The sequence below is a fragment of the Tachypleus tridentatus genome, chromosome 12 (assembly GCF_004210375.1).
Source record: "Tachypleus tridentatus isolate NWPU-2018 chromosome 12, ASM421037v1, whole genome shotgun sequence".
NCBI classification, from domain to species: domain Eukaryota; kingdom Metazoa; phylum Arthropoda; class Merostomata; order Xiphosura; family Limulidae; genus Tachypleus; species Tachypleus tridentatus.
Window position 1 is genome coordinate 77,705,514 of NC_134836.1, and position 23,643 is coordinate 77,729,156.

The 23,643-nt window shown below is 34.8% G+C and overlaps 1 protein-coding gene across 1 annotated transcript in view; it reads right to left on the bottom strand.

The window, feature by feature from the left end:
* Nucleotides 1-23,643, bottom strand: part of LOC143233696 (solute carrier organic anion transporter family member 74D-like) — a 32,368-nt gene that overhangs the window by 3,699 nt on the left and 5,026 nt on the right. Inside the window, exons 2-8 of the mRNA XM_076470204.1 lie at nt 18,263-18,349; nt 17,590-17,784; nt 13,665-13,829; nt 10,281-10,476; nt 9,471-9,615; nt 4,741-4,919; nt 2,301-2,365 (exon numbers count right to left, since the gene is read on the bottom strand). Coding sequence (XP_076326319.1) covers nt 2,301-2,365; nt 4,741-4,919; nt 9,471-9,615; nt 10,281-10,476; nt 13,665-13,829; nt 17,590-17,784; nt 18,263-18,349 — 1,032 coding nt within the window. The remainder of the gene's footprint in view (nt 1-2,300; nt 2,366-4,740; nt 4,920-9,470; nt 9,616-10,280; nt 10,477-13,664; nt 13,830-17,589; nt 17,785-18,262; nt 18,350-23,643) is intronic.

Sequence of the window (23,643 nt, forward strand, 5' to 3'; positions counted from 1 at the left end):
TTTTTATACTGAAAAGTGTGACATTCAAAACACAGCCTCGAGGGACTCCAAGTTCTTGTAGAAAAGAACAGGAAAGTGTCGAACCCACACGAAGTTGGAATCTCCTGTCCATTAAATTTTTTTTAATAAAAATGGGCAAATGGCCACGTAACTCATATGTATGGAGGTCTTGCAAAATGCCATACCTACATGTTGTATCATAAGCCTTCTCAATATCAAAGAATATTGATACAAGATTTCGTTTTAGAAAGGCTTCTCTGATTGACGTTTCAAGTCGAATCAGGTGGTCCACGGTGAAGCGCTGTCGTTGGAATCCACACTAGGTGGGCGAGAGGAGGTTCTTTGATTCGAGAAACTAAACAAAATGAGCATTAACCATCCTCTCTAAGGTCTTACAGAGACAGCTCGTCAAAGCAATTGGACAGTAGTTTGAAGAAATCTTGGGATTCTTCCCAGGCTTAGAGAAAGGTAGGACAATAGCCTAACGCCAGGCATCCGGCTAAGAACAATTAGAAAAATAGCAAGAGAAGCAGGAGAGAGATGGAGCAGCATTTCATAATGTACATCGTCAGGTCCAACTGATGTACTGCCAGACTGATGAAGGGCCAGTTTGTGTTCCAACAGTGTAACAGTGTAAAGGGACGATTATAGTCATAGAGACAATCAGCTCGAAAGAAAAGAGGTGATCACTCTGCCCGAGTCTTGATGGCTAAAAAGATGGAGGAAAAAGCAAAAGTGCTAGATACCCGGCAAAAGCTTTCACCTAGAGTATCGGCGATGCTCTGGGTATCAGCTACTTTTTGGCCATCAGAGAGCAAAATCGAGAGGGGGACAGAATTATATTGCTCCCTGACCATTCTAATGTTTTCCCATATGACTTTAGAACTGGTGGTAGAAGATATGGTGGTTGTGAACTTTATCCAGAATTCCTTCTGGCTTTAACGCCTTACTCACCAAGCATGTGCACAGGTCCGCCGGAAAGCGATGCGGTTCGAGAGTGTGGGATGTCTACGGAAAGTATTCCAGGCCCATTTTTGAGCTTTTTGTGCCACGTGGCAGGCAGGATTCCACCACGGAAGAGGATATCGTGGAAAACGTTTTGAGGTTTTAGGAATACATTGAACAGCTGCTTCTATAATACAGTCAGCTTCTGCTGCCACACAGTCGTCTATTGATGGCTTACAGACGATGGCAGGATCAAGTTCTGCTCGCGCAATGAAAGAGGACCAGTTTGCATGATCCAGATTTTACCGGGGCACGAGGGTCGGGTGGCATCCACCACAGCCAGTCTCTCTCAAAAGTATAGGAAAATTATCACTGCCTAGTGGATTATTGTCAACCGTCCATGAAAACTGGAAGAACAGTGAAAGGGAGCAAACTGAGATATCAATAACAGTAAAGAACTGACTAGATGCATGAAAATAAGTAGGACTAGTATTGAAAGTAGAAAGGTTGTGATCAGAGAGCATATGCTCTACAGAGCGACCACTCCTATCAATATCAGCACTTTCCCAGAGAGGTTGATGTCCATTAAAGTCCTCCAGGATTAAAAAGGGAAACGGCAATTGTTCAATGATAGCATCAAGGTCTGATTGATCATGGGTTACTCCGGGCTTGTAAGAAAGCAAATAATAAAAGGTAGTTATCAATAGAATATTTAAAGGACGTCATCAATGTTTTAAGTATAAAGGTACGATACCTTTCATTCATGATATAACAGAAGTTTAACGTTTCCCCTACTTTTACTAATAAAAGACTGAATTTTTACACGACACTAATTTCCTAAGTTAAAGATGACCGTAGAAGGTAGAAACGTTGTTCGCTCCTTTACGTAAACAATTTTCTAAATCCCAAAGGAGCCGTTTTTACATATATATATTTTTCTCTACAAGTGGGTTTTTTCGACATCGCTGAAGTAGACTATATGTTATGTTATGTTACACATTTAAAGCTAAACAAAAAGATTACATAATCAGAATTAGTGTATAAAGCAAAATGACTTCCATAAACCTCAAAGTAAAAACCTCAAAGATTATAAAAAATGAGTTGGGTTAATGTAATTTTAACAAATCTCATGCTATGTTACGAAAAACAATAAACACCATTAGATATTAGGAACATTTAAATCGAATATATATATATATGTGTGTTTCTGGCAGAGCGGAGTGGCCTATCGTTGTCCAATTTTAAAACCAGCGATTACACGTAAATCAAACATTCTTCAAGTCATACAACGTGAACCAAGACATTGTTTGCTATTAGAAATAAAAATAAAGAAATATTTTACTCTAGAAACTTACCAAATACTGATAATATAGCCCCAAGGGCACCCAAAGCAAGACCTTTTTCCGTGGCATCTACACATCTGAAATATCAATAGAGAAACGAAGTGTTAATAATATCTTATCCGATGTGTATATATATTTGCATAATAGTCCTGTCTATTTTATGTCTATGTAACTACTTGGCAGGATTTGGATGGATATTCACCTAATTTAGATAAAAGGAAATTTTCAGTTTCACTTTTTGTGTTTTGACTGCATATAAATTAAACAACTTTTCATGTCCTAAGATAATCTTTCATTAATCATGAATTTACATAACTTCCGTCCAAGGGACTGGTACTACAAATTGTACATATATTTATCTATGCATGCCCAAAGTCAGCTCAGCAATACGCACATTTGATGAAGTAAAACCTAATCCAATCAGCCGAATATAACAGCAAAATATAGATGTTAAAATATTTGTTCTATATAAACCAGGACTGGTAATTGGTAGATCATAAAATCTGATATTTAAAAAGATCTTAAATAGAAAAATAGGTTACGTTATATTAACAATATAAATACACTTTCAATTCGGGGTGAGGGATGAGGGACATCATTACAATTAATTATAACTGTCATAAGACATTATAGTTAGGTATACTGTGTTTTTAACACTACATTATTTATCTCGACTTTTAGAAGTTTTCAAAAATCAGAACCATTCAAACCATGTCATGTCCACTGAAAACGACGCATTTTGCTCAATCCAGAGCTCATCAGATAGCTAGGACATAACTACGTGGTAATGGTTGGAGAATTACATAAACCATCTATAATAACAACAGTTGTTACGATATAATCACCTTTTGTGAGCTAGCTTAGCAATATTTTAATCAATTATACTTGTTATAAGTCATTAGAATTTGGCTTATGATATTTTTAACACTTCATTATTCATTTAGATTAGTTATATTCAAATTACAGAAAATATTGTGTTAGTTCAGTCATAGAATAATGTTTAAACAATCGATATTGATTTCACTATAAAATAAAAGCAAATTTAGATTTCGTTTTTAGGAAACCAAACTTATAACGGTAAAAGAGAGGGGTATTCGAGAAAATTAACAATCGTACTCTGGCTTCGAATAAATTAACCATCGTACTCTGGCTTCGAATAAATTAACCATCGTGCTCTGGCTTCGAATAAATTAACCATCGTACTCTGGCTTGGAAAAAATTAACCATCATACTTTGGCTTGGAATAAATTAATCATTGTACTCTGGCTTCGAATAAATTAACCATCGTGCTCTGGCTTCGAATAAATTAACCATCGTACTCTGGCTTCGAATAAATTAACCATCGTACTCTGGCTTGGAATAAATTAACCATCGTACTCTGGCTTCCGTGTTATGCTACTCTCGTAAACAATATAAAATATATACATAAATATTTCGTAAATTATCATGTTCTATAATCTAATAACATCTAAAAAATAACAAAATTAAATATTTTTAAAGTACTTTAATATTGGTTTAGTAGTTCAATTCATAAGGCTACAATCCATGGCTCAATTCCTAGTAGTGGACAGAGCGCAGATCGCCCATTGTGCAACTTGGCACTAAAACAACAACGAAGGTTTAATTTGGTTTTGTCTATGAGTTAGACGGACGACTACAGGTGTCTTCTATTCTCTTTGAAAGCTTACAAATAAACACGAAAAATTATATTAATAGCCAACCCCGGATTAAGGCATGGGCTTACCGGCTTGAAACCCAAGGCCTCACGCTAATTAGAAGGCTTCAAGCTATGACTATAAATGTATTGCACGTAGAGGTTTTGTCTCGAGGAGTCCTCTATAAGTTGAAAGACCTAAGGCCAATGAAACCCTTAATCCTGCCTTGTTAATAGTGATTAAAATGTTCACGTTAATCGGTTTTTACTTTTAGAATATTCATGACGTAAGCGTCTGTAACAGGAAACATTCTACTTATATTTCTCGAAAGTGTAATTAAAGAAAAGCAAAATCGTTTAGTGATTTAAAAATAAAATCCATCCAGTACACACTCAGCTAAAATTAGGTTTTATTTTGTTTTTGTGACTATGTGTTACCCTATCGGAAATTAAATATAATACTAGTAAAATGTATGACAATTTGTACCCGGGTCATTCCATGCCAACTCACCGAGAAAAACGAACCTTTCCCAGTTCATGCCATAAATTTTCTTGAAAGAAATCAAGCAAAAACTTCACTTTGATTTATTCAGTTATGAAAAATCCTAAAGCTCTACTTCATTTTTTAATAAATCAAAATGAAGTTGTTTCTTTAATTTTTTCAAAAAAATCTATGACCTGAACTGGGATGCATTAGGTGAGTTGGCATGGAATAACCTATCCATTTTTTAGAAGTCTTTAGGCTGTGCATTATTCCTTGAGTATTACAGTAATAATAATATCTTCCAATATGTTTACCTGAGTGTTATTAGTGTATTGCCCACCCTGGCAGTGGATGAAATCATTTTACCGACGCTGAGTATTATAATATAAGGAAGAAAAGCTCCACAGTTGAAAGGACAGTAACTATTGGTGGCATCTCCACTCTGATACTGGTTCACAGTTTCGTTCAGAAGACAAGTACATTGTGTAAAAATCTGTAATAAAAAAAAGGTAAAAATATCTCGCATGTTTCAGTTAAATACACGTACACGTACGAGGAGCAACTTGCGACAAACACGATATTTATTTGAACATAAAACCAGTTTTGTAACAGTAATTTACCATAACTTACTACGCCATAAGCCCCCTAGTGGCATAGTGGTATGTTTCAAGACTCACATCACTAAAAACCGGATTTCGATACTCGTGGTAGGCAAAGCACGGATAGCTCGTTGTGTAGATATGTGCTTAATTCCAAACAAACAATCTTCGCCGTAGAAATAACAACGAATACGATTTATTACAATCCAACTTCACTGTGCGAGAAATTGTAATTCACTATTACTTTATTGTACATCCTGTTAAGGAACTGTGTGTGTTTTATAACAGCAAAGTCACATCAGGCTATCTGCTGAGTCTACAGAGGGGAATCAAACCCCTGATTTTAGCGTTGTAAATCCGTGTACTTACCGCTATACCACTACAGGGACTGAGAAAACACAATTGAATGATCTATAGAAACAGGTATTTGTTCTAAAGTTTGTATCGCGGTTGCAGTTACTATGGTGGATAATCTACAGCTTTGAAATATTAAAATAAATACAACGTTTTTTACACATATGCTTGTTTTCAAATTTCGCGCAAAGCTACATGAGGGCTATCTGCGATAGCCGTCCCTAATTTTGCAGTGCAAGACTAGAGGGAAGGCAGCTAGTCATCATCACCCACTGTCAACTCTTGGGCTACTATTTACCAACGAATAGTGAGATAAGCCCCCCTCACTATTTGTGACCGTCACATTATAACACCCTCACGGCTATAAGGGCAAGCATGTTTGATGCGACGAGGATTCAAACCCGTGATCCTAGGATTACAAGTCGAACGCCTTAACCCACCTGGCCATGCTGGGCCACACATATGCTGGAGCTTTCCTATTGTGTAATTGATCATAAAGTGTGCACCTGTAAAAATATTTGTACAGTTGAAAATTTATCAGTATAGGTAAGTTCAAATAGATAAGTGTTTAAAAAGGAAACATATTTCGTATTACAAAATTCCATTCCAGGTTTGATAAATAAATTTACCAGAATATTCTTCACTTTCTGGATTCTTTGCTACTAGGCCTAAATACACGAGGCGCAATGAAACTTCATTTAGTTAAAAATTTAAATTTTTAAGTTTAGTGATGATAGACTCAGTCAAATCTAAAAAGAAATGATAAATGATTAAGGTGAAATAGCTACGTGTTTAAAGCCTGTAATTTTTTACTTCATATAATGTCAATCTTTTTCCCTTTCTTCTTATATATATATATATATATACGACGAAATCAAAATTAACATAGTAAGTGTGTTCAGGTATTTTCAGGAACTGAGACTAGCAGTTTTTATGTTTTTAAGACTATTATTTTGACGTTCTCAGTAAATGTGAACCTTCCAACATTTTATCTTACGAATATTTAGATAGTTCCTCTCGGCTCAAGTTTCCACCTTTTCAGAAATTTCCATTGTATCTTTTTTTAACCGTACAATTATATTTTAAATTGAAATTATTAACACAGCACGGTTAATAAGGTGTACACATATTGTTTCTGTATATATATATCACTCTGGTTTGTTTGTAACATTTATGTATCTATGTATACATATATTGTTTCTGTATATATGTACAACTGCAGTTTGTTTTTAACATCTCTCTATCTATGTATAGACATATTGTTGTTTTATATATACAACTGTAGTTTTTCTAACATCTCTGTATCTGTGTGTTCACACATTGTTTCTGTATATATACAACTGTTGTTTGTTTCTAACATCTCTGTATCTGTGTGTACACACATTGTTTCTGTATATATACAACTGTAGTTTGTTTCTAACATCTCTGTATCTGTGTGTACACACATTGTTTCTGTATATATACAACTGTAGTTTGTTTCTAACATCTCTCTATCATGTGTATACATATGTTGTTATATCCTATTTTGTTCCACAGTTATTTACCTTTATTCTTCCTGCATTACTATATAACGTAGATATACTGTCCTTATTATCATAAGATATATGGCATCAACTGCAACTACTAATTATTTACATATCAACAACTATCTACAGATGATGAATGTATCGTTAAAATAGGTACGTTTCAGGTTTAAGCATCCGGATTTCACCTCCTGCCTATTGCATACATTTTAACAGACACTTGAGTTTTTCACCAGTCTTCTTGAGTTGCTACTGAAACAGAATATTTATGAAGCTTTAATAAAAATGATCACATTTCTGTCTCTTAGCTCATGTCTTTTTTAACATGTATGAATATATATTAAGCTGGAATGTTATTAACTTCTTAATAACGTCTGATCCTGTAATGGCCTTTAATATTTAATCAGTATTGATCGATTACTCAAGTATAAAAATATTTAAGTAACAAAGAAATACAATTCATTTCCTAACAGTATAAGCTACACACACACACATAATGTAAAGTGTACAAATATGATTAAATTTGTCTTCATATTCCAAAGTTATACATTTAACCCGAAGGATGTCAGATTGCAGGAACAGTTTTTATTTGTTTGTTGTTAAGTGTAAAACTACACAATGGGCCATGTGTTTTCTGCTAACCACAAGTATTGAAACCTGTGCGAGTCCTCAGACTTAAAACTGAGCTCCTGGGAAGCATCAGTTTCAGTCAGGTGATGGCTGGTGTCTTGCGATTATTATACACATTTCTTGGGCTAGGCCAGATTAGGAAATGTATGGCCCTACAAATAAACAAGTTTTAGCTTTATAAATTCTTATTATTCGTACGTACGCAAAGTTTAGTGATGATAGGCTCAGTCAAATCTAAAAAGAAATGATAAATGATTAAGGTGAAATAACTACGTGTTTAAAGCCTGTAATTTTTTACTTCATATAATGTAGTAAAATTAGTGTGTTCAGGTATTTTCAGGAACTGAGACTAGCAGCACTTTATGTTTTTAAGACTATTATTTTGACGTTCTGTTGATAGAACGTCAACAGAATATAGCAACCCACACGCTATAAGGAACCCTATAACCCAAAATGTATTCTTTGCGACTCACACGCTATAAGGAACCCTGTGACCAAAAATGTATTATTTAAGACCCACACGCTATGAGGAACCCTGTAATGTATGTAAAAAGTATTATACAACTCTGTATAATACAGAGATGTTAGAAAAAACTACATTGTATGTATGCAGAAACAATGTGTGTATACATAGATAGAGATATGTTACAAACAAACTACAGTTGTATATATATACACACAATATGTGTACACATATATACAGAAATGTTAGGAACAGACTACAGTTCTATATATACAACAACAATATGTCTATACATAGATACAGAGATGTTAAAAAACACTACAGTTGTGTATATATAGAAACAATGTGTGTACACACAGATACAGAGATGTTAGAAAAAACTAAAGTTGTATATATAAAACAACAATATGTCTATACATAGATAGAGAGATGTTAAAAACAAACTACAGTTGTATATATATACAGAAACAATATATGTATACATAGATACACAAATGTTACAAACAAACCAGAGTGATATATATATATACAGAAACAATGTGTGTATACATAGATAGACAGATGTTACAAACAAACTACAGTTGTATATATACACACACAATATGTGTACACATATATACAGAAATGTCAGGAACAGACTACAGTTCTATATATACAACAACAATATGTCTATACGTAGATACAGAGATCTGAAAATTATTTTCTCTGTAAAATACGTAGAGGGGGCCAGCAGTAACTGATGGGATTAGTTGTATATTGATGGTATTTTTTATATATTCTTTGTGACCCACACACTAATAGGAACCCTGTAACTCAAAATGTATTCTTTGCAACCCACACGCTATAAGGAACCCTATAACCCAAAATGTATTCTTTGCGACTCACACGCTATAAGGAACCCTGTGACCAAAAATGTATTATTTAAGACCCACACGCTATGAGGAACCCTGTAACCAAAAATGTTTTCTTTGTGACTCACACGCTATAAGGAACCCTGTAACCCAAAATGTATTCTTTGCGACCCACACGCTATGAGGAACCCTGTAACCAAAAATGTATTCTTTGCGACCCACACGCTATGAGGAACCATGTAACCAAAAATGTATTCTTTGCGACCCACACGCTATGAGGAACCATGTAACCAAAAATGCATTCTTTGTGACCAATACATTCATTATAAGGAAACTTTTACCCAACGAAAAATTTCATCAAGTTTTCATCTGTTTTGATTAATTAAATAAAAATAAAATACGATATACACACACACACGTGTAATAAATAATCTTGCAAACATTCTTACAACTTTTACATGTTTTGATTAAATAAATAAACAATAACAGACGTACAAACACACGTGTAGTGAATAAGCTGGCAATGTATTTCCAGGTTTTAATCTGTATTAATCACATAAACAGATGCGGTACACACACAAAAAAAAAAAAATGTGTAATGAATAAGTTGTCAAAAATTCTCACCAGGTTTTCATCTGTGTTATTTAATCCCTTACATCCAGCAAAACAAGGAGAGAAATAATTCGAATGACCGTCAGGTCCACAGATAGGTTCAAAGACACGCTGAGTGCAGCCACATCCACTATTACATTCGTTGTTCAGATTCAACCTGGTGGTAAGATAGCGAAGTATAACTAGCTAACTTGCAGCTGTTATAAAACAGCAACATGAATCGCTTATAAAACTATAAGCTTAGTATTTTTTCTACGATATAATATGATTATTATACATTTCATGACAGCATATCTCATTAAACTGGATTTTATTAGTATGTATTAGAAAGTGTTATTTGGCAACCATACTACTGTAAGAAAATTCACTTAATGTATCAAACAAAAAACATTCTAGCACAGATATGTCGTAAATAAATATGCTGAGGAGTAAATATACAAATCATATATATATATATATATATGATTACTAAGCGTGCAGGCTAGATTCTCAAAGTTATTTAAGAAAGTTGCGGTTTCGATTATTATTTAAATTAAAATGCGCTATAAAACATTTGAATTAAACTATACTGCGCATGCACTGTTAAATGATCACTTGTGAGGTCTTTTCACAGGTGATTCTCTGATACAGTTTTATTTGTCACGGCTTTCGTATTACTTTGGTGATTTCAAAGAACCTTAGCTCTAAGTTGTATTTTGTCTTCTGGAACTAATTTAAAAAACTAATACATTAAACGTATTTCAAATGTTATTAAAATTTGAGTGTTTTTTCTTCCTTTTTTCATTAATTTATACGAAGCCTTCTGATCAGGCGGAAACTTACTGATTTCCAACTGCAGTACTTCCCGCCATATCGAGTGAGGGGCAGCCAATGAACATAGAAGCAAAGAGTGCAGCCAAACTGAAGAATTCCACACCAACCATGTATCCGGTCAGATAGCGAGGCCGGGGCTTGAACCTCCTAATCATTGCGCCTCCTAACAATATTCCCACTAACATTGTGAGGATGCTCGTTGTTCCTGGAAATATTTCCATAAATAATACGTAATTACGAATAAAATATATTTAGTGAAGTTTATTAACATATGAACTCTTAATGCAAAATACTATAGCAGAAATGCAGTTAAATTATGTTTGAAATTTAACATTATTTACTAAGACAATCATACCGATTCGTGTTTTCTTACAGCAAAGCCACATGGGCTATTTGCTAAGCCCACCGAGGGGAATTGAATCCCTGATTTTAGCGTTGTAAATCCGGAAACATACCGCTGTACTAGCGAAGGGTTCAATCATCCTGAAGCTAATAACGACAAACGATTATTGATTATGTCATACACACACACACATCCCTGGTGGTGCAACTATAAGTCACAGGGCTTATAATGCTACAGGTTTGTTTCCAATACTTGTAGTGGAAAGACCACAAGTAGCCCATTGTGTAGCTTGGCGTTAGAACAAACAAACAAATAGTTTATTATAGCGAGTACTTGTAATCATCAGTGTCATTCAGCATAACCCTCTAGTAGCGACAGGGGGAACTTCAGGATACTATTAAATTTAGTCTGATTATCACAACGATTACTACTTTATCTGTTTTAAAGCAAAACCACATTGAGTTATCTGTTGTGTCCACCACGGGAAATCGAACTGTGGATTTTAACATTGTGACTTAGTAAACTACCCTCTGTCTCACTGGGGGATCGCTATTATTTCAGAATGAAGAACAGAAGTAACAGTACATCAGTAATTTTGTGCCTCAAAATGGTACTAAAACAGATATGGCCTCAAACACACGATACTAAAGTAGATACTTAAGTGAGACGTAAGTAAAAAGAAAATTTGATAGATTGATTTGTGTCCTTTTAAAAACACAGAAAAATTCATGAAATCTATTTTTCAAAATGAAACTAGAAACATACCGAAGTCCGAAAGCTAAACAGTGGATTCACTCCATAATTACAGATTTGTTTACATAGCGTTCAGTAGAAATACGTTCTATACATATTATATGATTTTATGTTTCTGCCTGTTGCAATAATCAATGTAAGAAACGAAACTAATAGGGACACTCAGCAGTAATTAGGAACATTAATTCTAATATTGATGACGTTTTGTTCATGTGGTTCACTAAAGACTCTGTAACCAACAAAGTTGTGGATCCTTACACAAAGTGGTTCATAAGTAGTTCAGAAAATTTGTTTTAAAAAGATGGTTGAACGTACAATCCTTTAGAAAATTTGTTTTGAAAGCTGGTTGGACGTACCATCCTTTAGAAAATTATGTTTAGAAAGCTGATTGGATGTACCATCCTTTAGGAAATTGTGTTTAGAAAACTGCTTGGACATATCATCCCTAAGGATAATGTATTTAGAAAACTGGCTGGAAGTAACATTATTTAGAAAATTGTTTTAAAAACATGATTGGATGCCCCATTCGTAGCTCTGACGTTAAGAATAACTAAGGACGTTGAAAATGTCTGTGTTTTTCTTATAGCAAAGCCACATCGGGCTATCTGCTGAGTCCACCGAGAAGAATCGAACCCCTGATTTTAGCGTTGTAAATCCGTAGACTTACCGCTGTACTAGCTGGGGGCGTTGAAAATGTCAATTAACATGAAAGTTGTATTCTTTAGGATATGGCTAGTGAATGACTGTCTGGAAACTGTAAGGGGAAAAATTACGTACAATTGTTCTGAAAGTAGCTTTAACTTCGTGTGATCAATTTCTACAATTTGGTCCCATAAACAGCGTCTCAATCACTGCTTCCCCAACTCATATCCCTGGTATCGAGCGAAAGGAATCCTCGGCACTGGATGTAGCATATATTGTTGTAAATTCTGCTCTGCTTTCGCTCTTAAATTCCCAGAACTGTGTTGGCTATTGTATTTTCGTAGACCAGGGAGACAAATACCGATTATATCCTCCCTCAAGTATTGTACCTAGCCTTTATTTATCAGACTTGTTGTGACTGAAGAAAACCTAAAAATTAAATAATTTAATGAAACACGCACGAGTAAAATTTCAGTCGAGTTTTGTGTAACACGTTTTGGTTTCTTGAAAGCAGGCCAGGTCGGGGTCAAAGCAGGCCAGGTCAGGTCAAAGAGATTCTGATCACTCTCGCCCTTTATACAAAGCTGTCTGCCTAACTCCCTCCGATATTTTATTGCATGTAAGCCTAATTTGGTAGATAATAAACATTTTCTTTACCACATTTTATAACATAGCTCTGTTTAATTATCGTATTCGGGTTTATATTTTCTGTAGTATTCTTTTGAAATTAAGATGCACTGCAAAAATTATTTAACGCTCGTGACTTCTACTTGGGGACGCTGGTTTCAACTACTTCGATTTTCGAGACATGCAACGACTTTCAACGACACATTGTGTGTGTGTGTGAGGATATGTGGCTAGAAGATTTGATATTAATATCCTTACGATTTGTTCCAACAGATGAACTGCCTTGCTACAACAATCCGGAGATTTAGTTACAAGTTTCCCATTTTCACAGAAATTAGTGAATCTCCACTCCACAGAACTGGTGGCTGATCTCTGCGAAACATTCGTGAGAATAACATTTGGTAAAAGTCCATTCAAAATATACATATTTATTCTCACACCGTGAACTGCTGCATATGTTACTTTCCGCAACTTTCCACAAGTCCAAAAAAGCGAACGTTTGTTACATTTCGTTACAAATTTTGGACTACCGAGTTATTTTCTACAGATTATACTGACCAGGTTCCCGATGTAGCTGAATGGACTAAAGCATAGTAAGTACATCATATGTGATTATCAGTTATGACTGGTTTAGTTACCACTTTTTTACAGGTTCAATCAGTATCTAATAATATTTCATAATTACCATATTCTCGATATTTTGACGTTTTGCATACGTTACGCCACTACCAATGTTACTATCTGATATGCTCCTTTATTTATAATTTCAGAGTGCCAGTCGTGTAAAACAAGTTGGATGAATCATTTCATATCCTCAAGGGGTGGCCGTTCACTTTTGATGGAGGGTAGTATTTAGATGAAGGAAGGGAAGTTCATGTACTCATTTAAATTTGCATAAGGAAATAAAAACAACTTATACAACAAAATTCAAGTTTTGATACTTATAAATAAGATTCAACAATGCATGAATAAGAAACTTAAGTTGGAATACGTATCTAAAATTACGAACTAACAAACAAGTGACTTACCCGAGAAAAAACTCGCTGTTGAAGCTGACTGACGGAACTGGTTTTCCATATATTTAGGAAGAAAGACAAAGTAGCCTAAAAACCCATTTATCCGAAGCGTCAAACTAACGGTGTGACAAACAAAGATGGGGTTTCTGGCAAGTTTCAACAAGGCCTTGGGCATATCTGAAAGAAATTTAATAGTCTAACAAGGCGTAATGGGGTATTTATTGATCTTAAAAACATAAACACGCAAGCAAACGTTCTCACAAAAATGAAGATCAGAGGTCGATTAACGAACGCTCAACCGTCAGTAGGTTGAAACCAAAACAACTTAATAGTCGAGACAAAGACAATAACACTTTCCCGAAGAAGAAAGGTCCACCTTTCGAAAGTGATCGAATTACAAAATTATAAAAATGGGTGTTTAAATAAGAATTGTACCAGTTAAACATTTCTTTATACGTCTGTAGATGGAAATCGTTGATTAGTACAATTTTTACTTACAAATCTATTTTCATCTATAGACGTATAAAGTTTATTATCGCAGAAATAGATTATTTGTAAGTAAAAATTGTACCAATCAACGATTTCCATCTACGGACGTATAAAGCCTATTATCACAGAAATAGATTTGTAAGTAAAAATTGTACCAATGAAAGATTTTCATCTACAGACGTATAAAGCCTATTATCGCAGAGATGGATTTGTAAGTAAATATTGTACCAATGAAAGATTTTCGTCTACAGACGTATAAAGCCTATTAGTCATACTGTTTACCATATATTACAAGCTGTAGAAAATTAAATTGTTCTAACGTAGAACAACGTTAATCTGATTATATATTGATTTTTCTATATTATGCCTCAATAGTTAATATATATATTTTAGTAATTAGATGTCTTGATACAGTGTCAGTTTATATTAAGATTTAAAACGGTAACTAGTTGTTTTTAAAATAAATATAACTTATTTTTATGTTATTTTATTTTTGTTTAATGCATCTGCGTAAACCTACTTTCAGGGCATAGGAACCACAAGGGAAGGGGACACGTGGCCCCAATAATTTCTGAACAAGAAGCTGTGTAACATGTATAATTAAACATTATTAGTTCTGTCTTGATATTTTAAGACGAAATAAATATTATAGGTAGTAGCGTTAATATTTATTAAAACCTACTAAGGAGCTGGAGGAGCAAGGGGAACATTTCCCCAATAATTCCTAAATAAGAAGCGAAATAAAACATATAATTAAACATTATAATTGCGTAGGTATTTCAAGGCCAAGAATATTATAGACCTAAATAATGCTAACATTTTAAAATAATCATATATATATATATGTTATACTTGTAGAGGAAAATTACCTTTAGAAACTATGGTATTACGGTAATTTATTAACCTGACGACGTTTTGAGCAAACGTTCTTTTTCAAGCCAGAAACAAGCCGATGAAATTTTATAGAATGGACGACAACTGTCTGTTGTGAAGACACAAGTGTAGAGGACGACGTTTCGAAAGTCTTCCGCCTTTCGTCTTCAGGTCAGTGTGTGTGTAGGTGTTGTCGGTCTTTTATAGTATCCTGGTGGATTGTGGACAAAAGGCGGAAGACTTTCGAAACATCGTCTTGAACACTTGTGTCTTCACAACAGACAGTTGCGGTCCATTCCATAAAGTTTCATCATGAATACTCTGCCTAAACAATCTATCAAAAAATACAGAAACAAGTCTCTCGGTTAATGATAATTGCAGGATTGTTTTGAAATGCAACAACACAAAGAACAGAAAATAATGATAAATAGAACTACGAGAATTAAATAATAAAGTGAAAACAATGTAACAGAAATAGTGATTTAAAAACAATATTAAAATTTTGTTAGAAATATACAAAAATTTAGGTAGCAAAGAAAGAAATAACGTAAATAGTTTAAGATAATAACAGAAGGATATTAAAAATAATAATAACAATATAAAACCTGTACCGTTCATTAATACCCAAAGGACATAAACAAACCAATTAAAAATTATTTCCTCTGATTGGGGTTCTTTTACTGGGGTTGGAAGGGCCATGGCTTTAAAGTGATCAATAAAAATGATCGGCCAGTGCTCTTATGTAAAGTTGGTCAACTTGTTACAAATAATGCATTAAATTAATCATTTAGATGTAAAGGTGAAATGACCTTCCACAAGGATAGGTTGATCCGAGGCCTCTAGTAGATGCTCTGTGGTCAGTGGAAGAGCAATATTGCATCCACTTCTCTCAAAATTATACGTACTAACTTGGGTATCAGTTAATAGTTGTAAGTTGTTTGGAAGCTGATGGGCGACTAAGCGTTTAATGTTAGTGTCTCGCTTTTTAGAAATTACAGATTTGTTATGGAACGTGTGACCAATGATATTGTCCTGTGTTATGACGTAGAAATGTATGTTTGTGTGTTTTTCTTATAGCAAAGCCACATCAGGCTATCTGCTGAGTCCACTGAAGGGAATTGAACCCCTGATTTTAGCGTTTTAAATCTGTAGACCTATCGTTGTACCAGCGAGGGACGTGGAAGTATAAGGGAAACATGTTGACTGAAATGAGGTTGGAGGCTTGGCATTGGAAGCTTTGAATTGTCTGTGGTGTCACTGAGATGATTTGAACTAAGCAATTTCCAGAAAGCTAAATTTGGACGTTTATTGTTAGTGTGTAGATTATTTACATTGTGATGAGGGAGAGAAGTAGCCATATTTTTCTATAAAAACAAAATGAGTATGTTGATGAATTGATTATCATAATTTTGGTTGTTGATACAGAATGTACGTGGTCTGGGATTTGGGAATGCTTACCTTCATTTATTCAGGAAGACTGGATGGACATGTAAGTACCTATGTGTGTCTGTAAAGTACAGGCATTACCGTTATCAGTCACGAAGGTACTTACGTCAAGAATTGAAAATGGTTTAGTGAGATAGAAGACGTGTATTGGAGTGATGGGTGAAAGGACTGAACAAAAATAATACAGAGATTGAGTTTATCTTTACTACATGTAGCTATACCGAAAACATCATCAATACATATAATCATAAGACAGGGAGGGTACCTGTGTATCAATACATATACATCATAAGACAGGGAAGGTGCTTGTATAGTTCCGAAATACGTAATTTTCAATGTGACCAACAAAGAGGTTAGCGTAAGTAAAGCCTATCTGTGTATTGTTTTCATTCAAAACGTTCAGGCCCAGCATGGCCAGGTGGTTTAGGTACCCGACTCATAATCTGAAGGTCACGGGTTCATCACAACAAACATGCTCGCCCTTTCAGCCGTGAGGGCGTTATATGTTACGGTCAATCCCACTATTCGTTGGTAAAAGAGTAACCCGAGAGTTGGCGGTGGGTGGTGATGACTAGCTGACTTCCCTCTAGTCTTACACTGCTAAATTAGGGACAGCTAGCGCAGATAGCCCTCGAGTAGCTTTGCGCGAATTTCAAAACAAACCAAACTTGAATGTATTGTTTTCCCGATAGGTAAAGTGTAACTCATGTATGCCGTTCCCCGTCGCGCCAAACATGCTCGCCCTTTCAGCCATGGGGGCGTTATAATGTTACGGTTAATCCCACTATTCGTTGGTAAAAGAGTAACCCGAGAGTTGGCGGTGGGTGGTGATGACTAGCTGCCTTCCCCCTAGTCTTACACTGCTAAATTAGGGACGGCTAGCACAGATAGCCCTCGTGTATCTTTGTGCGAATTTCAAAACAAACAATATATGCCGTATTCTTGATTGCATTATTATGAGTATAATCCATAATGATTTTACAACATAGAAGAGAAATGTTACAATGTTGTGAAATGGGAAGTTTTTGGTGATACAAAATTCAACATATTTTCCTACAACCTTGTATTTATATTATAATACACATAATCAACAAACAGTTACATAGCTTCTTTCTAACAAATCATTCACCTTTCATTTTTGGCATGTCTCGTGTCGATTTCTGTTCTGTTTTGGGGGGTTCTTTGCTCTTCTGTTTACTGGGAAGCTTGCGGGGAAAGAAAAACATTGGTACAGTGAACAGCAGAAGTACAAGTCCCAAAAATAGGAACCCGGCCCACCAGGCTCCAATCCATCTTGGATCATCTCTTCCAATCTGTGGATCGACTGTAATAAATGACGGAACACACACGCATAAAAGAAATAAATAAAACTCAGTAAAAGAAAAGAGCATAAAGCTGTACTGAATTAAGCCTTGCGTATTACGTGTAATGTGAAGCTATATAATCAAAACATTGATACCATTTATAAAAAATAAACTGAATTAGGCCTAACGAGCTGCGTGTATTTTCGTTTAAAATTTGATTTTCCAATAAATATTGAACAAACTATACTTATTTCGAAAATAGAAAATGCTTAGATAAAATTATTTGGGATTTCTAAAGTAAAGTGATTCATTCCTACTTTTTCTTTGATATAGAAAAATTAACGTAGCAAGGTTAGGACCCCAATAATTAAACACTAAAAGTCCGCAGACTTGCTGCTATGCCACTCGGAGGCGTTCTTAATAGTTCTAGGTAAGAAAATGTATTTTTAAAAAGTATGTTTTGCTACTCGTTAAAAATCATTATACAGGTTTACTTACAAAATGGATTCTCGTAAAATCTCAGGCAGAACGATGACAGCAAAAATCCTAAAGACGGACCAAATAACCGGATACCAAACATGACACCTGAAAAAAATCCAAGAAAATAATTAATATTTATATCCTATCAGAGCAAACTACCTAGTTTTAATAAAATTAAAAGAGCTAAAAAAACTGGTGCTTGGTATAATTAATTAAATATACTTTGTAATAGGTCCACTGATGTTACAACGGTAAATATGTGGACTTACAATACTAAAATCCAGGGTTTGATTCTCGCGGTAGACACAATAAATAGCCAAATGTGGGTTATCCCTAAAACGAACAAACAAAACAGGTTCTTATCTATAAATATGGGAATATATTGCTTCATTAGCTGATAAGGCCCACCATAGCCAGGTGGTTAAGGTAATCGACTCGCAAACCGAGGACCGCGGGTTCCAATCCCCGTCGCACCAAACATGCTCGCCCTTTTTAGCCGTGGGAGCGTTATAATGTTACGGTCAACCCCACTATTCGTTGGTAAAAGAGTAGCTTAAAAGTTGGCGGTGGGTAGTGATGAATAGCTGCCTTTCCTTTTGTCTTACACTGCTAAATTAGGGACGGCTAGCGGAGATAGCCCTCGTGTAGCATTTCGTGAAATTCGAAAAACAAACAATCATTAACTGTTTACCCTCGTTGCTAACGCTATATATGTTAAAGTATATGAAAATTGTGCAATAATTATAATGTTTCGTTTACAGACTTTAAGTACATCTGCTGATAAAGTTGTTTACTGCAAAAGGAAACAAAAACTTATAAGGATGTGTTCGTTTGTTTTTTACAGAAACTTTTGCGAGATGTTCACACTGTAAAAGAAATTTGAAGTTTTTTTATTATTATTTAAAATATCTGTTTAGATTTTAAAAATTTGTGACGAACAGATAGAGTTCGTGTTATTCCTTTGCAAACGTATTTTGGTATGTTTCTGAACTTGTTTTCACCATTCGGTTTGCTTGTTTAAAGTTAAGGACAATGCTATACAATGAGCTATCTGTGCTTTGTCCACAACAAATATCGAAACCCAGTTTCTAGTGTTATAAATCCGCAGATATGCCAATGTGCAACAGAGGGGAGGGGCTTTTTTAAGCTTTGAAAAGGTCAAATAATCAAATTACCATGAAACAAGTTAGGGAAATATCCATTAATCAACTAGTTAGGGAACTACTCATAAAACAACATGCCAATGAAATATCCATTAAAAACCTTGTATACTAGTTTATTTGAGGTACTTGCATAAAGTTACATTAGGGCTATTGGAACCAACCATCCCAAAGTTTGAACTTACAGACTAGAGGGAATGCAGTTGGCAAAAACCGCATACCGTCAACTGTTTATCTGCTCTAATCGAAAAATATGAGTTTTCTCACGACCACAAAATGCGAAGGGGAATTTTGTGGTAGCAGGACGCAATCTCTTACTCCTGTATTGACATGCAACAATTAAAAATATTCGGACAGACATTCCTTATAATAGACTTGGATCAAATGTGCCAAATATCGTAAACGTTCTGCTCAGTGATAAGCATTCCGGATAAACGAGCTGGGATTTTGTGTTTTACATCTCGTTACCTCCTCCCTAAACCCCCACACACAATTTGAGACTGTGGGTGTGTTTATAATAGTGACAGTTGTTACATCAGATTGGTGGTGTTTAAACAAGTTTGAGAAAATTCTCGAGTATAAAAGTCAAATATATATGTTGTACGTAAACACTAGTGTATCGTCAGTATTGTTGTGTAGGCTGAAATTTCTAGAAACTCTTCTCACACATAAATGTAACCAACGCGACGCGCCAGAGACAATATATATTATTGGTTTACTTCAGTTGGTATACAATAAACCTGATAGTGTCTAACGCTTATTAATTGAGAACTTCAGATATTTGATAAGGAACGTTTATAGTTTCCGAAAATTACAAGCCATTTAACTTCAACAGATTCCCATCGGACATTAGTATTTTACGAATACATTATATAACTTCAGCGGTGAAAAATTTGGCGTGCGATTAGTGAAGAAAAATGACTCGATATTGTTTTTAAGTTTGTAAAACTTTTATACGTTGATCATTATTTTTAATAACCGTTATTTTAAATTGTATTATTATTTATATGGTTGTATTAAAAAAGAAATTGTGTGTATCGATCTTGTAGTCAAGTATCATTAACTGGATATATAGCAGCATTTATTTAACTTCTAAATCTAAATTACAATTTAATTCAGTTTTAGGCTAACTGAAATCGAAATACGTAACACGGAGATACCACTATTCGGTCAGACAAGATATAGAGGTGGGTGGTGTTGGTTAACTGCTTTTCCTCTAATCTATCACATCAAACTTAGGGACAAGTAGCACAGATAGCCCTCGAGAAGATTTAGCAAATAAACCAAAGAAACACGTGTTCTTTAATCTAGTTCTGCAGAGGTTTACAGCAGCGGGAATAAACTAATAGCAGATAAGAAGTCGTAGTGAAAGCACTTGAACTTTGTTGTGTCGATCATAAATGGGGAGTTCAAAAATAATATATTGTTCTCTGGAGAGAAAAAAGTCTTTTGTGAGGAGTTTGGTAAAGACACGCTATTGGTTGGATTATCAACTGTGTCTTTGTGTAATACTTTCAGCTTGCTCTAAGTGGCTTAACGTTTTAGTTGCCAGAGGTTGAAGAAGTTAAGGTTTGATTTGTTTTGAATTTCGCTTAAAGCTAGACGAGGGCTATCTGCGCTAGCCGTTCCTAATTTAGCAGTGTAAGACTAGAGGGAAGGCAGCTAGTCATCACCACCCACCACCAACTCTTGGGCTACTATTTTACCAACGAATAGTGGGATTGACCGTAACATTATAATACTCGCACGGCCGCAACCTTCGAATTACGAGTCGGATGCCTAAACCACCTGGCCATGCCGGGCCGAAGAAATTACTGTTATATTGCAAAACATATTGGTGCATTTATCATAGTGTTTCATCGATATGTGGAACACCGAAACTGACCATCATTGTTAGTAGTACATAACAAATTAGGAAGATATTGTTAGTAAAACACAATTTAGAAAAAAAAATCACAGTGATGATGCGTGATTTTTGCATCACCCTGTATTTAGCTTCCAGATAGTTTTGTCTTGACGATTTTGAACAATTCATTCTGAGGGATATTTTACCAACAGTAAAGGTATAGTCAATTCAAAAGTCAACAAGTGTGATAAAAGAAAAGCAAACATGAACAATAACTATCTGTCCTTCAGGAACTAATAATGGCCGAACCAACAAACTAGTATCAAACGGTCTTTACACGAGAACCTTTCTAAAAAAAAAAAGAAAGTAAAACAATCTTACTGTTATAGAATATGACATCGCATTCGTCCCTAACCTGTTTTATTTTATCGAGTACAGGTCCCTGGGAGACTTTTTTTTTTGGAAAGCATATTATGCTACAAATATGGAACACTTTATAATTAATATAAGATATTCTTAACCACCAGAATGATTTAGATCATCTAACGAACTATAGTTTTATGGTTAGTGAAATAAGCTCTAAAAGTTTAAACAAGAAGCATAACTGATAACAATGTCTTTTTGTGTTATGTATGAAAACTTAAGGACTTATAATGATTAAATTTGGAGTTTGATATCTGCAACGGATGTGACAAAGATAATTTATTGGGCACCTTTCCGTGGTCAGGGCATTTGATTTTTACTTTAAGGTTCGTGAGTTCGAATCCTCCCATCACTAAACATGCTCGCCCTTTCCGTCGTGGAGGCGTTATAATGTTCGGTCAATCCCACTATTTGTTGATAAAAGAGTAGCCCAGCCCCAAGAGTTGGCGGTGGATGATGATGACTTGCTGCCTTTCCTCTAGTTCATCGCTGCTAACTTCCGGACGACTAATACAGATAGCCCTCGTATAGCTTTGTCAGAAATTCAAACCAAATTATCCTTGTACACAACATTTTGAATAAAATTGTAAATTCGGTTAAGTTTATATTGGCTTCACAGAATTCCTTGATTTCTTGGCTAAGATACCTTAAATTGCAACGACTTCTTTACATGCTATTATTATAATAAAGTTAAGAAAAAAACTAAGTGGTTATGGGATATTTTTTAGGGTTAAAACAAAAATTACCTTAATTCTTTTTTGTTGTTTGGTGCAAGTTGATTTCAGGAAATTGAATTATAATTATTCTGAGCTGATAAGTCTCGCATCTCTTCAAAATAATGCGAATCGCTGCAGTGATTTTTACTTTGAAAAATAGCCTGTCCAGTAACTTGTGCGCAGGGCATAGCATAGTGAATGCCATGCTCGAATTGTGAATCCAATGATTCATCATTCGTCACTCACTGACACAAAATGGCGCCCCACAATTGAAGAATGACCATCAAGAGCAGCCCAAGAGTTGGCGGTGTGTGCTTTAAATTGTCAGCCTGTCTAGCAGAAAAGTTAAGAGTGTAAGCTGGAGTGAAATGCTGAAACAAATAAACAAACCAGTAGCTCGTGATGATGATAGAGCAGAGAAAAAAATTCCTAGTAAGAAATGCCAGTTCCATTTGAATTACAAATCTAGAATTATAAATCATGTTTATCGAAAACATTTTCAAGGTGGATTAGTATTTTAATTTTTATTCAAATAATTGACAAGTTAATTAAAGTAATGTGAACTTTAAACAAATACAGACCCTTGAAACAATGTGAAACTACTTCCAAATATAGACCCATAAAACAATGTCAGACTGTTAACAAATACAGACATTAAAACAATACGAACTTTAAACAAGTATAGACTCATAAGACAACGTTAGTAGTTTCACAACAACAAAATCACACACCATCAAACGACTAAAGTACGGATTATACATTATGCTTAGATTGGTGTTGATTTTACTGTTTGTTTGTTTGGTATGTTCTCCTGTTTACACAAAGTTATCCTCCTTTAAAACTTAAGCTTTTATCACAAATTTATTTTACTTCTTACCTTCGAGACAACAAGCTCATACTGTTTTATGAGTATGTTTAAAGCTTACAATGTTTCATTGGTTCATACTCCTTCAAAGTTCGCATTGTTTTAATGTCCGCAATTGTTAAATATCGCAATAACAGCTTTATCTTAAGTAAACAGAACGATTTCAATGAATCTTCAAACTCTATTGATGAGTTAGAATACTATAGAAAAATATCGTACGTTTACTAAGTAATCAAAACGGCATGACAAGCTATGAAAAAATAATCCCTTTGTCCAAGGAATTAGCCCTTGTAAGATGAAGTCTAGTCTTAGGCTTACAAATATTAGTTAACTGATGAAGTAACGAAACCTTGAACTGCCTTAGAAACTATTAGTAGCTAATACACGTT